This window comes from Ambystoma mexicanum, chromosome 6p, assembly GCF_040938575.1.
Source record: "Ambystoma mexicanum isolate Mex_15411 chromosome 6p, UKY_AmexF1_1, whole genome shotgun sequence".
Classification (NCBI taxonomy): Eukaryota; Metazoa; Chordata; class Amphibia; order Caudata; family Ambystomatidae; genus Ambystoma; species Ambystoma mexicanum.
The window spans coordinates 624,600,243-624,619,247 of NC_090935.1; the positions used below are offsets into that span (position 1 = coordinate 624,600,243).

Sequence of the window (19,005 nt, forward strand, 5' to 3'; positions counted from 1 at the left end):
AGCAGCAGAGCAAGCCCTGAATCTTTATTTGGTGGTAGCGTGTTCTTTATTTATCAAGGAGGAGCTATTTTTGGGCTTTCATGGATCTGAGCACTGCATTTGACTAGGTCAATTGGGTTAGGCTGTGGAGTGTGCTCAGATCCATGAACTGCTCTGTTGCTTTGGTAGATCTACTGGAGAGATTACACCTTTCTACAGTGGCTCATGTCAGGGGTGGAGTTGCTGGACAGTGTACCACCCCCTCTTTCAGGTGGAAAGTGGGGTGCGCCAAAGCTATGTTCTGGCCTCCCTGCTCCTTTGTCTTTACACTAATGGCCTATATGATCATTTACTGAAATCCTCAGCTAATTTTCCTAGGCTGGGTAATAGGCGTTTGTCCCTACTCGCCCATGCTGATGCTACAGTTCTATTAGCTCGCATCCCCATATCCCTACAATGCCTTGTTGATAATTACTCCTGATTCATGGATACTCTGGGGTTGAAGATAAATGCTGTAAGCCAGTCATAGTATCAAAAGAGACACAGGCTCAAAGGTAACAGTTTGAACACCTTTATTGCCACACTTTGTTGGGTTGGTGTAATGCCTAACTGGGCCTTAATCTAAGGGGGTTGTTCCCTCAGCTGGTGCTGCTAAAGGTTGTCAATGTCCATAAGCCCAAAATCAAAGTTCGTCTGTGTCAAAACCTATGCTTGCCCTCACTCTTGGACAAAATGTGAAGATGGGGATCTTCTTAAAGGTAAATTGGTGGCTCAAAAACAAATGCAAACCAAAGCTGGTTTCAGGTAGACTTACCATTGGGTGTAGTTTTGCCAGATCGAAATAGTCCAACTCAAAAGTAGCCAGGTTCAGCTTTGCCAGTTCGAAAAAACAGTTAGTTAAATTCAAAAGGGTGCCCTTGGATCTTCCAGGTAGGGCTTTTGCAGCAAGTCAATACAGTTCACAATGTCTCTGGGTTTCTTGGGGTTCCCTTCCCCAAGCACAGACCCCCCTGGTTCTAAGAAAAAAAGTCACAGTTCTTTCCAGGACTCTCACGGTTCCCTTCCCCCAGTCTAGGCTTCTCTGGGCCATAAGGTTCGCAGTTTCTTACTTCTCAACTGAGGATTCACAGTTCCTTTCAGGCCTCTCAGGGTTCCCTTCCCCAAGTTGTTTCAATGTAATAATAACCCTGCAAAAATGTTGCCTGGCAAAGAAGTTGGCAACCCCCAAAAACTTTTTTTTTCTCAAGTGGAGCGGGGGACACCCTCGCAACCCTTGCTCCCCTTCACCCCATATATATGGTCACCATATATAATGTCGCCACAACCTTTTCCCGGCTATATTATGTATGGCGACCATATATATTGGAAAGTATTATGTAATACCCCCCAAGTCTAGGCCTCTCTCCTTTAAACAATGTCCTTCGCAGTGTTTAGGGGGGCTTGTCAGGGTTTCCGTCCACAGCCTCAGGCCCTTCTTGTCTCAAACAAAAGTTCACCAAAAAGTTCAAACACAAAACACCAAAAGTCCGCACAGGGGCAGCATCGGAGACTTTCGAGAACGCCAGGTTTTTGACTCCTCCAAGGCGCGACCACTCTGACCACTGGTCCCTCTTTTTACACTCTGCACTTTCATTTCTGACATCTTTTCTTTCTTGTGCCTTTTTCCTTCTGTTATTGCTTTCCTTCCAATTTCCGCTGAGCTGTTGCTCTTGCACACTTTTCAAGCTCTACTGTGCTTATTGCACACTTCTGTTTCTTTTTACTGTGCACCCTTGCAGCTTTCAGCTTTGTCGTGCCCCTTGCACACTTCTGTTTCACTTTTGGGTTGCTCAGACCCTCTCTTTGCTTTCCGGTCTTTAAATCTGCTATCTTCTGTTCATTACTGCTTTTGCACCGCTCGCGCATCTGTTTTCCTTCTGCTATCTTTCGTCTTTCACACCTCACCTTCTGTTGCGGTTCCCGCTCCAGCCAACCGCATGCTACTGAGTTTCTCTCTCGCAAAACTCACCCATTGCGCGGCACTCGCAGGGAACCTCGTCGGGACTGCTGTGCTGAGGTCAGGGTCTCACCACCTGCCCCTCAGACACCCCTAGGACCTGCACACGTCCCAGGGTAACAAGCACTGGCCTGGATATGGACAATAAAACACAGCTCTCCCCAATCTGGCTCCATGGAGACGCAGCTCTCTCACCACGCTGAAACCCTCCAGACACACCGGGTCAGCGTCCTGGTGTCCCGTTCTCCTCCGGCTTCTGTTGTCTTGTCCAGATGCAGCCTCCTGCTCCCTGGCTTTCCTGGTCCAGTCAGCATTCCCAGCTTGCTCATTTCTCCTGGCAAATCCACATCTTTTATAGCTTAACTGAGAGTCAAGTGGAGTCAGGTATGTGTGGTTAAGGTGACGTGTCTGACCTTGCCTAACTCTATTAGTGGGACAGCCTAGTGGTGAAATGAAGTAGGCCTCTCCTTGGAGCCCCATGTGGTTCCTATGGGTAATCTGCATTGCTCTTGATCACTGCGTCCTCTTCCCAGTACTTATTGGAAATGGGTAGGTTGAGACTGGAAATACCCCATAAAGTCTGAGGGTGAGTGGGTCAGTGTATAATTGGGAAAGGAGGAATACCATGTCTCACCATTGGGGGGGTAGCCAGAGCTTTGTGATCGTTCGAAACAAAACCGATTGAGTTTGTGCTCACATGGTAATGCTGCTTCTGTAGCAAGATATGGTATGGAGCTGTGGGGATTTGGTAAAATGGAGCCTATTCATGTGGTTGAGAATACTTTTTTAAAGAGCATTCTGGGGTCTACCTCCAATTATGCAGTTCACCAAGAATTGAGTTGGTGGTTTCTGGGCGATCCGGCTGTATCCTTGCCGGCCAGTCATTGGCCAGTCATTGGCTTCGAATTTGGCGGAATATTGATGCTACTCTGAACAAGGATTTAATCAGTTATCTGGTATTTAGAGACCCCTATTTGAAGTATTTGAAAGCTTCGCTGACTGAGGCGGGCATGGGTTATTGTTTTTCTATGTGAACTTTTATCTCTCAAGGTCATACAATCTGCAAAAGCTAGCGTACTCCAGTCTCTTCTGGACAGGAGAGAGTCTTCAGAGATTATGAAGCCAGCTAATGGGAACCATTTGATGATCATGTCTCCTGGCTTTCAGAAATATCTGAGTGGGGCTTACCACCCGTCTCAGCACTTTCTTGAGAGCTGTGTTGACGGTTTGCACCAAGAGGAATGTGGATCAGTCATGTGTTCTCTGTGGGGTGCCCAAAGAATATCTGGCACACTTTTTTCTGTTGTGGCCCATTTTTCCAGCGATCATAGAGTATACACTGAAACCTGTTTTGCAGGGTCTTGGGTTTTGACGCTATGAGCCGGCATTGTATTTTCTGTTACAGGCAGCCTCTGGCTAGGTGGGGTTGGTTTTTCTGATGTTCTTAAAGCGTGCTTTGTCTATGAGAGAATTTCTATTAAGATTTGCTCGTTTTTGAATTCTGTAGTTTTGTTTTTAAGGATCTTTTCATGTAATTTAAATAATTTTACTTCCTGTTTGTAATATTGTGTTAATTGTCCGTTTTGTTGTGTTTTATGGTATACTTATTTGTGATGATGAACAAGGCCATAATTGCACTAGGGGAGATCCCAGTGCAAGACCCCTGTGGCTACAATCACAATTTGCACATTGTTGCTTCAGAGGAGGTCAAATATGTGCACAAATGGAAAGACGGGATGGGTCCCAAATGCCCAGAATATTGGGATCAAGGCACCATTGGGCTGCCCAAGGGTGATCCCATGAAATGGACAGGTGAAATGGACAGGTGTCAGTAAATGCAAGTGATGTGCAGAGGCAAGATACTCACTCCAGCCCTCAGTGCTTGGCGCCCTAATAGTTCAGGATCCACTACATAAGGAGGTCTATATAACAGGATAAACATAGAATTCTAGAACAGGGGTACACACATTCATTAATGCAAGAGAAACATATAGTCCCAGAACAATGGTAAATTCATTAACTTGAGCATTCTTCCCCAAGGGTATTATATAATTGTATGATATACAATGGGATGAGGCCTGTATGCCGGAATTTCCCCAATTCCCAAGAGTAGCTGAATGATATGCACCTTGATGGATTCACTCCTCAGCTGGCCTCAACTGCCAAATCACTCTGATTCACTATCTATAGCGATCTCTCTTTACAGCAACACATTACCGAAAGGAATATCCATGCCTGCTTGATATCAACTACTACGCCTCTGTGATAAAAAGCCTTCTGCTCACCAGATGACCATAGATATGTAACTGAGTGACATATGCTGAAACAATAGATACAATATAACACTGGGAGGCGGGTACTGCCGACCAAGGTTCAATCTAAAATCCTGTGAAAGCTTATATTCCTCTCCAAATTTAGTATTGGGACCGGGTGGCAAACACTACTGCAATTCATGGATCAAAATAACACCACCAAGACTGAGGGGAAAACTCCACACTGCCACCCTATCCCTTGCAATCAATTGCTGCAATGATCACATAGTTTGCATTAAGTCACAACTCCACCCTTTAAAGTTCTTCCAAAGTATTCTGTATATCATTAAAATAAATTATTTAATGAGGAGACGATCACTGTGGTGTCCAATGCATTTCGGACTTCATTAAGCATTGGAACAGTCAATTTATACCATAAATAACATACATAGAAAATCAAAGAGAAGAAAAAGAGAAAAAAGCAGTTGAAAAAGAGAAATATAATGAGTTCTACTGAGAAATAAGCTAAAAAAGAATTCAGTGTAAGTAGAACATCAAATTACATTACCCATTTCCTCAAAATGCATTAACTACAATAAGGAAGAACCAACTTCCATCCCTGTATGAAAAATGATCCAATTTAAAAAGAATGTAATCCAAATCCTGGAAAACCAATAATAATTTGAAATACCAACACAAAACCTTTGTGTAAACAAGTGATTTGCTATCATTACTCATGCATAGTCGATCCAATCCATGTGTTCCTCTGAGAAGGCAAAGTATGAAAGCGTGTCTGCACCCATGAGCCTTGACTTCAAGAGCAGCAATACATGTGTGTTTTAACTGGGTGCATGTTGGAAGAAGAGGAGCACTTGGAAAAAGAGGGGAGTGAGTTATAGTGCACATTGGTACACATACGGAAAAGGGCAAGAAGGAATGCAGACAGGATTTTGGGGGTGGAGTGTTCTCCCTGGAATAAAGAGACAAGAAAGGAAGGCAAACAGGCAAGACGAAACACACAAATCAAGTCGGTTGAAGAACAGAAGTACTGAAGAGGCAGGGGTCACATTCTGAATCTTTTACCTTCATGAATATACTGGTACCAGGACACAGGCACTCAAAACCTGCATTTTCATGATAGTGTGAGTCCTGGATGCATGATGATACTATTGTGAACATGTAAAGGAGAAAAAAGCACAATGGCACAGAACCATCCTGTTAAAATTTCTGTGCTCCAGAGACTATACAAAGTACCTCTCAACGTGTACTGTGTGGTGAGTTGTCCTAACTCCCCCTCTGTATAGGTGTGGGAAGCCAGCCACCAGGTATTGGGCTAGTCCTGCTGCTTCCTGATGTACCTCCCAGAGGATGAAAGATGAAAGATCCTGAAAGCTCACTGTCACCTTAGAGACATTGTATTACCCAACAAGTGTCCTGATGCAGCATTTTGGCCTACATGACCACATTTCCCAAGGGAAATTACTGGCACAGTGTTATCACGGACCAGAGGAACGGCAAAAACAGGAGTTTCGCAAACCCGCAGAGTTTGCGAGTCATGAAGAAACTGAAGAGAAGTCTTGCCATCAGAATAGTGAGCAAACGACAACTCGTAGAGCTGGAGCATCAAAGCTTTAAAAGAGATCCATGTCAGATCAGAGCTGAGGAAATGTGGAACTTCCCTCCATGTCGATGATAATTCTGAGATGGCTACTGAACACCACAACCACCTTTTTAAAGACTTGCATGTCACCCCACACCCCACGGCCTAAAGTCTCATAGTATTAGCCAATACAAAATCACTAGTAAGTCTGTAATGAGGCATGGATATTAAAATCAATCCTGAAAAGAAATGGTCGGTTGCGAGAATTCCAATGACAACGAGGAATAACCAATCAGGGTTGATTGGAAACCGAAACCCTCTCCTGGCAATGTAAAGGAGACTAGGGAGACTCAGAAGAATAGATACTCCAGAGGAGGCAAAAATGCCTAACCTAGCTCCCCTGATACTAGCGAAGATTCCTGTAGCGAGAATTCTGAGGATAACTAAAACTTGGAGGAAGGCAAGGAAGCTCTTAATGAAAATTGAGGCAGGCAGGCTGAAGACAGTCCAGCCTTGAAGGCCCTGGGGAGAGAGAATAACCACAGTGTATGCTGACCTGAAGAGAATTGGAAGGCCAAAGGCAGAGGCCATCCACCAGTAACGCTGAGATAAAAGGAGGGAGACCTGAACGTTTGGAAGAATAGTGGAATACTAGCAGCTGCTTGAGAAGCACACCAAAGGAGTTGAGAAGTACCCATTGCTGAACAAATCTTGAGAGAAAGCCAAGTTCCAGGAGGGAGCGGTTTGAACTCTGAGAGGAAGCCAGGGTCCAAGATGTAACTTTTGGGAATCTGGAGAGTCACGGTTCAGGAGGGACGGATTGTGTGACCCTGGGAAAGTTAAGGTCCAGAAGGGAGCCGTGCTGTGAACAGAATTGATCAAAGTCTGGGAAAGAATTGTCGAGAGCCATTGAGAATCCAAGAGGCTGGAGGGAGCCTAGAATGGAATAGTGGTAAGGCAAACAAAGCTTGACAAGAGAAAGAGCTGTGAAACCTAAGGCTCCAGGGAGAAGGCTTGAAGACGCAGAGGCCTGAAGGCAAGATCAGAACGTGTCACCTCACCAAGTAGCTTCCCCGAAACTGATTTCTGTTTGTTGCTACAGAATATGGATGGACTTTCAAGAGAAGGATTTTTAAACCTTTGCTTATGCCAATCCTTATAGCATGTATGTATTAGTGTAGGTAAGTCAGGAGGATACATAAAACCAGCAAACCTCTTCCACATTAGCATGGGAGTGCAAAGGAGTGGCGCATTGTTGGAGAGAGATACTTTGTCTTTCCTAGGTCTGTAGTGGAGACACTGAAGCAGTAGCTATTTGACTTGCCCTTCGCTTGATTGAAAAATGTGAGAAAGAAAATAAGAAATTCTTGTCATGATATACAATAAGGAGTGGCAATCCCTGACCTAGATGGGAATGATTGTGCCAATGCAGACAGCCTGGTGTCCTGATCTGTTATATGCACATGTACAAGATTGAGACTAAATTGTATGACTTGTTTTACTTGGGGATTAGGACCAAAGGCATTTGGACTGACTTGTCTGTGCAATTTACAAGACATGGACAATTGATAATTGCGGTATGGCACATGATATTTAATTTGAGATGCACAGCAATATGTGACACTAATCAGAATTGGCACTGAAATTAAGTGACTTGCTATCTTGATGCAATGTTTGGCAGAGGAATTACTTGTCCTATTTGATTTATGATGCTTTTCATATGTTTTTATTCCTTTAAAAACGTTAAATACTTTTACCCAATCCCTCCAATATATTCTTCATTTGCAAGCCAATAATTCAGCACCTTAGCAATACTACTATACTCGAAGGAGAGAACTGCTCATACGTGAACATTCTTTAACTGGCCATATGGATCCTTGGAATTGTTGCTGTCTAATCGGGACACGGTACACGCAGACTGACGTTTATTTATGCATTTGTAAAGCACCTTAGACCCAAAGGAAAACAGGCGCTGAAGACAAATGCAAAAACTAGGGACCAGAACACAGAGATAAAACAAGTATACAATAAAAGATAAGCAAAAATAAGAGATGAGCTAGAATTATGCTCTGGAAGTATGCTCCCATATCCCCTGCTCTTCCCTGTTCAGTGCTGTCAGCCATATCATGTTACAGCTCCACTGTCTATAACATACTATGGCTCTCCTCGCCATCCCCACTCACTGTGTTCCCCTGCTTTTCCTTGCCCCTTGACCTTTCCCTTTTCTTCTTCCTGCCCTAATACTGTTGTTTTCCCATTGTTCTTCTGAGGTCTCCACTGCTGTGTTTCCTTTATTCCTGACCTTTGCGCTGTCCACATGCTGCTTCCTTACATAGATGAAACTGAAGAGACAGCAGGGTGGAAGTTCCTCAACTTTTATCCACCAGGGTGCTGATGTGATAATGGGGGAGGGGAGACAAGTGCCACTCCTTTCTCATTCAGATGCCCATCTCTCCCTGTCTGCAATGTGACCACCCTGACCTCTGTGAAAGACACACATCCCCATTACTGCAATGACACCATTGACCCTCATCTGGTTTTTAGACAATTCTGCCTCTCACAAAGCTCCCAGCTACAGCTAGGTGTTGATGTTGTGAATGGGCGTGTGAGGATCTTACCCGCCCGGTAGTGGTCCTTTGCTCTTGGCAAAGGCCTTGTTTTGTTTAGGCCCATCACCTTGGCATAGCAATCCTTTTCGGAGGTTTGGTAGGCCCCTTCAGTGACCATTAATACCGGGGCAGGTTGAGCAGCCAATCAGGCAATAAAGGCAAAGGGGCAGTTGTGAGAAGGAGCAGGGGAAAAAAGAGTTTCAATCTTCGATGAATTAAGATGAAGGTGAGCAAGCATCAATAGCGTGATACAGCGAGACAGTCCAAAATAGAAGTGTGGCGTTAATCACTCAAGGAACAGAATGGAATAATGATTTGCGAATCATCCGACACAGTCCAGGAGAATGAGAGAAAATTACTAAAGAAGTGAAGAAGTTAGTGATGTGTAAGAGGACAGTTTCAATAGAATGAACTAGGTAGACGCCAGATTGAAGAGAGGGAAGAAGTAAATTAGGGTCATGATAGAAAGATAATTGGTAATTAACAGCTCATTTCAGAGGTTTTAAAAGAAAAGGAGGACTGGAAATAGAACTGTAATTTGAAGACGAGGATTTTTTTTTAAGAATTGGCAAAATAAAATCATGCCCAAAAGAAAGTGGCAAAGAGTTGAAAAGAAAGGGTAAAATGGGGATACATTAAGCAAAAGCGGATGGCAAAGGTTCCATGGTGGAAGTGGCCGGCTAAGCACGTTCAAGCAAGAGGGTGAGAAAGGACGCAGAGTGGGGTAAAGCAAGAAAAGGAAAGAGTAGAAAGGAAGAAAGAAGTGAAGGAAGAGGGCAGAGCAGGCGAAAAGGCTGAATGCAAGTTAGCAACTTTAGAAGTGAAGTATGAGGAAAAGTTAAAGGTTGAGGATTCAGAATTCAGAGTGGGGCCAAGGGTGCGCGGCTTCTGAAGTTTGTTAAGAAGAGTAAGTAGACAACCAGGATGAGGAGAAAAAAGCATCTGGTCTGCAACTCTCCCCATCTGCACCGCTATCTGTCATCATGTGTCACAATGGTAATGGAAAACTATCATAATAGGGTTTTGTAGAACTTCCATGGCAGTCTTCTTATTGTATATTTTGTTTTGCTTTTTGATGAGGAAAACTCTTTGTACCTTTTTTATTTGCTACCAAAAATAATTAATTGGCACCCAGAGTGTTTTCCTAGGTTGTTAATAGCCATAGGACCTTAGATGGTGGGGTTTATGGATAAGTAACATCTCACTGTCCTTACCAATACGGATGGCAGGCCCATACAGCTTGCCCCAAATGCATTTTTAGCTAATTACTGCTACATAGGTAATTTACAGTGCCATATGAAAGCTTTTATTATTCCCGCCTAGGTCATGTGGACTTCACGGTGGAGGTTGAACGTTCCTTAAGAGTACTTGATGGAGCAGTAGCTGTGTTCGATGCTTCTGCAGGTGTAGAGGTAAGGCACCCTAAACAGCATGCAGTGTTCTGTAGTTTTAAAGATGTGTTGCTTAATTTCTCTGTGTTTTTATGCTTTTGTGCTGTTTTCTAAGTACGAAATGTTTTGGAAATGGAAGTAGCTGGATTTGTGGTTGAAAAGATGACCATGGTGGAAGGTTGGATAATTCAAGGACACATTTTCTTTAACATATATTAGAGTTAATGTTATAAAGGAGTACCCTCTATAGGGAAGGATAGCTCAGCGAGTTAAGCGCTGGCTTCGGTTATGGCTCAGTCTGCACTCAGCAATTTAGAATCCTGATAGGCCCTTCATTCTCTCTAGTTCAATGAATTGAGCACCATTATATTGGTTGATAACTATTATTATAGGGTTTAGCAGCAGGAAGAATCTGTAATGAAATTATTATTAGTAGTAGATTGCCCTGAAAGACTGGTAATTTACAGTTAATAATAAAATCACCTATTTGCCAAGTGTGGAATTCAAAAGCTGATTTAAATGGAAGAGAGGATGCCATGAATGGGCTCTTCCAAAAATCAAATTTTAATAAAGAACATAATCTTAGTAATAATTTGGTGTGGCTGTCTGGCCCTGATATGTTGCCAGATAAAAGATCTCTTTTCATAGTTGGATACTGGTTGGATACTTCTTTGGCTGCAGCCTGGCCCATTCTGGTTGGCTGTGACTTCCTTTATTGCCCAATCAGGGCCACCGGGAGGCGGGAGCCGGCACAGCAACCAGGCCCACAAGGAGGCCAAGGAGGCTTTCCACCTTCATTTCACTGCTTCCAGCTGCCGAGCAGTGAGCAGCCCATCAGCTTTACAGCAAAGGTAAACCTGCAAGGCTTTTTCTCAGCGTCCTTGCACCTCTGCCTGCATTTGAATAATTGCAGGATAGTTCTTTGGCATTTTGTGCACTTTTTGTTTATATTTCGATTGGGGCGTGACACGGCCCGAACATTTCTGGGATCCTTCCTGCTGTCTTCACAACATGTGGCTCTGTTGTTCTATCATTGTGCACTCCTGATTCCAAAAGAAATGATGTGCACAGTGCCTCTGATGAGCTAAATCCTTGCTTTGTGCATTTTCTCTATGTGGTGGCTTCTTCTTTGGCTGCAGCCTGACCCATTCTGATTGGCTGTGACTTCTTTTATTACCCAATCAGGGCCACCAGGACGGGGGAGCCGGCACCAGCAGCAAAGGCCCACAACGAAGGCTCTTGTCTGCTCCCTTTCCGCTACCAGAATGCTACATTAGACTATTGCCACAACCCAACCCTCCATGAGGTTGCTACCACACTCCGCTATAAAACTGGACTACCAAAACTCTTTTACCTCACTCACCATGGGTTATTTCCCTTCTTCTGATTGCCATTTCTCCCTTCTTGGGTCCTTCACTCCCCTCTCGGTTTGTTCGCTCAGTTCTCCCTGTTATGCTCGCTAATGCACTCGTGATTCTTACTGCTATTCTATACCTACAGTGACTTAGCATTTAACACTGAAAGTTAAATTTGGGTGTTTTGCATTTAAATTTTAAAGTCAAATTTGGATGTTGTTTTGCATTTAACTTTGAAAGACAAATGTGGGTGTTGTTTTGCATTTAACTTTGGCCATTGATTTGGCCATTGATTGTAACCTTCTAGTCCAGTGACTGTTCAATACCACTGTACTTGCATACTCCTCCCACTGTCTCCTCGCTCTACTTACCCATGGCGCTTTCTGTTTCTCCCATCTATTCCAATTGCTTCTCGATCAACTATCCTTCCCTTCTCACTAAGGGCCTCATCAAGACTTGGGCGGTAATGGTAACGCTATTAGTGCGGGCGGTATTAGCCCTACCGCCGAACTCCCCGGCGCTAATAGCGCTGTATCACGAGTTCGGCGGTAATGTCAATCCCCATTCCCCATTGAGCCCATTCGGGAATGCCCCATTCCCCATTGGGCTCAATGGGGAAATTTCGCGCTAATACCGCCAGCGGATTTCCCGCCGGCGTTAATAGCGCGAATTTTCGGCGGATTTCCCCCCAGCTCAGAGCTGGGGAGAAATCCGCCGAAGTCCTGCTTTGGCAGACCCTTAAATCCAGCGGTAATAGCGCTACCGCCGGATTTAAGGGTTACCGCCAAAGTCGTGATGAGGCTATATGTCTGGGAAGAAGACGTTTAAAAAGGATATCTTGGCCTCCAATCCAGGTCTCCCTTTCGCTGATACCTATTCCAGCTCCTCTTCCAGACAGACCCTCACCGACATCCTCTTTGTCATTCCTTCGCCATATCTATGGACCCCTCATATGATCTCTGTTAGGCAGACACCTGTGCAGTTCCCTTAGGGAACACTGCAAAAGATTTAGGACTACAGGTGTTAGCAGTAAACCCACTTGGTAGCAGTCTGTACCACCCAGATTTACCTGGTAGCTGTGGCTGAGCAGTCAGACTTCCCTCAAGAAGAGTTAGGCAGTATGCAAAGTATACACACTAGGCACTCAGATACGATAATACAAACAAACACTGACCAGAGCTTTGGTATCAAAGTATATAATTATTTATTTAAAAACACACTGTTTGAAACCCTCCAGCACTCTTATCGTAAAATACTCTAAACACAGTTACTATTATAATATATACAACCCTTATTCCTTATCAGATCAGTCTTAGTTAACACCACTTATTTCCATACAGAGGTGAGCGCTTAACTATAGATGGCACTCCAATAAGTTTATGAAAAAGGGAGGGAAAAAGACAGAATATGGAAAGGTACACCACTCTAAGATTTAGGAACACTATTAGCAAGGCAGAAGAGCAAAAGTCACTTGTGAGCCAAAGTCCATAGGCTGGGCCCACTCTTAGAGAGAGCAGAGCACAAATGCGCCCAAGATCACACAGTTACACTAGGCTTAGAAAGTCTTGCGGGGAGCTCGAAAAGAGTTTAGAGAGGCTCAGAAAAGCTTAGCCAGGGTGTCCCAGGCTAACCCAGGTTCGAAAGCCGGGGGCTAAATCTACCCCGTACAGTCGGTGGCAAGGGAAGCCAGGCGGGACACGGTACCTTAAGCGGGAAGGATCCTCCAGCGGTGGCAGTTGTTCCTGGCAGTGGGTGCAAGTCTCGTCGTCGTCCAGGGGAAGAGAAGATCTCGACTTGGAGGAAAGATGAAGGTCGTTGCACTGCCCGGGAAGAAACCAGCCGCTGAGTTTTCCGGTTAAAGGTAAAACCCTTTAATTCGCGGTCGTGGTAAAACGTGGTATCCCGGTTGCCGGGGTGCTTGGCACAGGCAAGACGGCCACGAGATACGTCGGGAAGGCGAAAAGACGGTAAAAACTGGTTATCCCCACCAGTCAAAGGAAGAAGACTCTCCGGCAGGAGATCTCCTCTGTCGTTGGGAAAAGTGGTGAGACGGTCCAGCAGGGCTCCACCGGTGGTGTCGTCGTGGCATGTCGGCTCAGCTTCTCCCTCGTCGGATTCTTAGGTCCTGTGGCGACTTCTGAAGTTCCAGTCCCCAAAGCCCTGCTTTTATGCAGAAAACCCCCATTCACTCAGCCTAGCTGTCACTCAAACATGCTAAGTGGTGAGCCGGCCGGCTCACCACTTGGACCAATCAGGAGGGAGTGCGACTTGAGTTGCCTAGGCAACTCAGTCCAGGGTGCCTAAATCCCCCTCCATCCCTCCTAAGTACCCAAGACAGAGTGGCACCACTTGGGAGGGCTTCTGTGGAGATGCCCGCCAAAAAGTGGAACAAAGGGCTCGACTTGGGTTGGAGTCACAGAAGAGAACACGAACGCCATTTTAGAACCGAGTTTTGGCAAAAAATACCAACCGGAGAATTAATATTAATTAAATAAACCAGCGGTATGTTCGAGGCTATCGCAATTAAATAATTAAAGATAGTAGCCTCGAAAAATGGGAAATCCCATAGAGAAATATTCGCGGTTGAATATAAAAAGTAGTATCCACTGCCACCAGCCAAAACTCGATCAGGGGGGACGGAGACGTGCCCCCTCGACTAACAGACCACGGGGCAACGGAATTGCCCCAGCCAGTACGTCCACAATATGATGGTTTGTACTGGTTCTGTTCAGAATTTAAGACTAGTAAAGTCAATGGTGACTTTACAGGCCCTGGGAGACAGTAGTCAGTCCCAGGGTATGGAGTCTATACTGGGGAGTCACTATGACACCCCTGTGTTACTGCACGGAGGGTGCTGTGTAACACACATCACAAAAACACATGAAGCCCTATGGAGTAAAAGACCCCATAGCCCATTAAACACATCTAGAGTCAAAGAAACACACTCCAATCATGCCCAAGAGTGAGGGTAAAAGAGTCTCACTCTTGGCAGGAGAAAAAAATAAACCCCAAAAATCCAGCAAAGCTGCTGGGGGACTCACTAGGTTAGGAAATTCAGCCTAAACAGAGAATTCTCCCTAACAATCTCTGTGCTTTGTTCGGTCTCCTCCTGTCCCACTAATGGTGGCACTCGTTGGGAATTCAAAACCCTCTGCATTGTGCACAAGGTTTGCTGGGGCCTGGGTCCTAAATACCTTCAACTATCCCTCCGTAAATACCTCTCCTCTCGAGCTCTTTGCTCCTCTACCTCTAACTCCCTCAGGTTCAGTCGTTTTTCAAAGAAACGAGCTGGGGGTAGATCTCTGTATTCGGCTGGGGCCTCCCTTCGGAACAACCTCCCTGCCACTCTGAAACTTGAGGAGAACCATCTCCGTTTCTGGAAGCACCTCAAGACCTTCCTCTTTGCTTCTGCCTTCACCCCCCTCTCCCCTGCTGATCTGTTTCTCTCTCTGCACCGTGCACATGGCCACCCTCTGTCCTCTGGACCCAGGTACCTGCTCACCCTGCCACTCTCCAGCACTGGGGTCTGTACCCATGCAGTTCCCCCACCCCCTTTATTTTTTCTCTCTGCACATATCAGACATACCCTGTCTGCTGCCTTAAACACAGCACTTGGCACTTGCTGGCTGCACTACCACTGTTTATTATTTATTTATTTAATTTATTAATTATTTATCTGTTTCTCCTCTGCTCCGCACTTTCCACTTTTCCCCTACCCCTTTCCCATGCACTTGCACGTTCTCAATGTCACTGGGCCTAGTAGGACCGTTGTTTTGTTCTCCCCTGTTCCACCGCCCCCCCCCCCTCTTACCTTGTCGCGCTCTGAAACCCTTGTGTACAAGCACGATATAAATACAATATCATATCATACAGCTCAGTAGCCAGGAGATTATATTCACACTGAGGACTTAATTCACAGAAGCATTTTACAATGGCAAAACCCCATTGGAAAACGCTCTGTGAACTAGGGTCTACATGTTTCCCTATGAAACATGTTTGTGCCATGATCCCAGCCTTTGAAGGTAATATTAATAGTATTCTAAATAAAAGAAATAACATGTTTGTTGTAGAAGACTAGCTACAGCATTCTGTGTGGTCTTGTAGGACTGTACATACAAAGTGATAATATTCCCAATTAAATAGTACTTAACTTATTGACCTCAAAAGGTTGAAATGCTGAGGCAGTCCTGCTTAGATATTAACCTGCACTCTGCAGGTTGAACACAGATCCCACCTGCAGGCACTTAAATTAGCAATCTTGTAAGCATAAACATCCCTTACAAACAAATGGCAGCATTCTGTTGAGTGTTATACCCGTCTGGGGTTGGTCTTGTATATCCAAAGTAGTAGAATCACTCACAGAGCAAATCTCTACTCACACCAACTCACATGGTAAACTCAGTGATTTCCAGTCGGGTTTCTGCCTTGTTGTGGAACTGAAACTACCCTTATGGACATCAGGGAGAATTATTTCTTACCAGAGATAAAGGTTTCCACTTTGATTGTACCTGACTTGGCCTAGGCCTTTGACAAAGTCAATCATTACACCCTGATTTGACAATTTGAGGACACGACGGATATCTGTGGCACAGCTTTAAAGTTGTTCCCCTCCTTTCTCGCTCACTGTTCTTGCGAGGTAAAATCGGGCCCATACATATCCTCAAATATTATGATCAATTGTACAGTGCCACAAAGGGTTTGCTATGTCACCTGTGAGGTTGGCATGATGGAAGAAGACAAAGACAACAGATTCAATATGGAACCAAGGGTTTTATCTACGTAAATGTCAGGATGGTGAAAAGCCTAACTTGTGCTATGCTAAGGTGGGATTTCCCTACCTAAAGACAACTAAGCATAGTCTGTGTCTGGAAGTTCAAATTAAACATCTGTCTGTGTCCAAAACCTATGCTTGCCCTCACAACTAACATCAAAACAATGTGTAGGGATGTCGACCATAAATTAAACAGTGTTCCGAAAGTAAAGTTCTGATCTGTTTCCAGCTCAAGCTTATTCTTCAGCTTCTTCTCCTTAAATATAAAAACATTCACCACAATGCTCAATTCACCTTCTTTTGGCTTTAAGGTTAGACGGTTCCATATCTTATTTTTTAACTCTTTTTTATTGATGGTCAACACAGATTCAACTTATTGCACATTGCATATCTCAGTACATATATTACTCATATTATTAGATACATATTTCATCAATTACATTTCAATCACGTGGAAGTTTCCCCATCTGAGGCCATTTCGCAGAGGTACATCCTGAACGGGGCCCATATGTCCTTTGGGCGGTTACTTGATGTTACAGTCAATGTATATTGTTCCTCGCATTCATTTACGTAGGTCAAATCACAGAGAAAGTGTTCAATTTTTGGTGGAAAGGGGTTTGTCCAACATTTTAATATACATCTTTTGGCTACTGTACAGGAGACATTGAACAATCTCCTGGTCGTTTCGGCCTGTTTGCCTATGTCTCCGAATAAGTATTTTTGCAGAGACAGTGTCGCTGGGATCTGTGGGATCTCTTCCAATATTTCCGCTACATCTTTCCAAAATGTGACAATTAGAGGGCATTCCCAATACATATGATATAACCCTGCCTGGGCTGTTTTGCATTTAGGGCATTCCCCTGAGTGACCCGTTGAGAATTTAGCTATCTTAGCTGGATTATAATGGAGCTTATTTAGGACCTTGAATTGAACCAGTCGAAGGCCTGCGTTCAGTGACACCGATTTTGTAAGCATACAGTATTTGGTCCATTTTTCCTCTGGAATGCTTGTGTTTAGGTCTTCTTCCCATTTAGCTTTGGTATTATTTATTGTAGGGATGTGTGTTTGTACTAATGAATATAGTTTGGAGTCTCCCAGTCCTGTACCTGACGTGGCCTCCTGTATGCATGGGTGTGAGGGTGGTTCATCTGGAAAAAGTGGCCAACGCGCATTAAATGCCGATTTCATCCTGTGATACTCAAGTGTTTTAAGTGGACCCCAGCCTACCGCCCCAACAAATTCCTCCCTGGTCACAAATTTCCCATTCGTGAACATGTCACGCATTCGAACGTCTTTGTTCGGGTCACAGTGTCTTTGTATTGTTTTAACCAGCGTGGGCGCTATACTGGGGTATTTCGACAGTGGGACATTCGGGTCATACGAGGTTTCTATTTTCAGTTTTTTGTACAATGTTATCCATGCACGTACCGTGGTCCCCACTGGGTCATAGGGACAGGAATCTTTGTATTGAAGATTAAATATAATGGAACGGAGGTCTATGGGAGATGCAGCACATTTCTCAAGCCATATATGGGGTGAGTGGTCTTCTAGGTCATACCAGTGTTTTGCAAATTGCGCTTGCGCCACAAAATAATATAATTCGAAATCTGGTGCCGCCAGTCCTCCTGCACTATAAGGTTCAGTAAGCTTTTCCCATTTCATTCTGGGGGTCTTCCCGTCCCACACAAATGTCACTGCCATTGCTCTTATTTTTTCAAAAAAGGTTCTACCCGGCCATATTGGTATATTTACAAACAGGTAGAGCAATTTGGGGAGAACCACCATCTTAAGGATAGCCACCTGGCCATTTAAGGATATTGGCAGTTTAGCCCATGTTTGAAACTTTACGTGGAACACTTGTATAATTTGTTCATAGTTATCTGTGTACAGTGTCTGCCTGTCTCAGGATATCATTATACCTAAGTATCGTATGTGTCCGGTTGCCCATTTGAGGTTCTCCGTTGTCGTCGGGCATATGGTGTGTGGCGTCAGCAGGAGGATTTACGATTTTTCATTATTTATTTTGTATCCTGAGTAGTCAGCAAATTTATATATGTCTTGCATTAGGGGTGCTAGGTTGGTGTCAGGTCCCATACATACAATAAAGTATCATCCGCATATAGCGAGATCGACTGAGGCAGTTCCATATCTTTTTAAATGTCAGGATACCCTTCCCCAAGTTCAATACAGTCTCTTGGCAGCAAGTCTCAGGGTTCCATTCCCCAAGTTCAAAATCAAAAGAAGTCGCAAAAAGAAGTATCTTGAAGCTTTGTCTTTGAATTCAATCCTAACAATTCGTCACAGCTCAGGGCTCCCTTCCCCAAGCCTTAAATGAATCAATAGTAGTCTTCCTCTTGACACAATAGCAGGTTTCTTTATTACTGTGTAGGGGCTCTCTGGTCTTGGCGCAGTTGTTGGGCCACACAGTCAAACCATTACAGGTCACACAACCAGGAGCCTTGACTTCTCTTTGTAGCAGGTCAATTCATGATTCTCTGGTCTTGGCGTAGTTGTTGGACCACACAATCCAACCATTGCAGGTCACGCAAAAAGAATTCTTGAGTTCACTCTGAGCAGTTCAAATATTCAATAAACAAGTGGTTTCTCAAAAGGCAGCTTCAAAGAAAATCAGTTTCTCAGACTTGATCTGAACTCTATCTTAGTTTCTTATTTTCTTTCAGTACATGATTAAACATCAGCTTCAAATGATCAGGCTTGCTTTTCTGTTCAGTTCGTTATTCAAGATTAGCAGATTTGCTGGTTTCATTCAATTCGGTGTTCAATAATATCAATGTTGCTGTTTTCATTCAGTTTGGTATTCAATATTAGCAGTGTTGCTATTTTCATACAATTCGCTATTCAAAATAAGCAGTTTTGCTATTTTCATTCAGTTCGGTAGTCAATATTAACAGCTTTGTTGGTTGCATATAATTCGGTATTCAATATTATCTGTGTATGCTTTTTCATTCAATTCGGAATTCAATATTAGCAGTTTATGCTTTTTTTGTGCCAGTCACCTTTCGCTCCTTGATTTAACTTCACTGTTCCATTT

General features: G+C 44.1%; 1 protein-coding gene across 2 annotated transcripts in view; it reads left to right on the plus strand.

The window, feature by feature from the left end:
* GFM2 (GTP dependent ribosome recycling factor mitochondrial 2) overlaps positions 1–19,005 on the plus strand; it is a 925,389-nt gene that overhangs the window by 505,868 nt on the left and 400,516 nt on the right. For both annotated transcript variants that reach the window (XM_069627482.1, XM_069627483.1), the window contains exon 7: positions 9,760–9,848. In XM_069627482.1, coding sequence (XP_069483583.1) covers positions 9,760–9,848 — 89 coding nt within the window. The remainder of the gene's footprint in view (positions 1–9,759; positions 9,849–19,005) is intronic.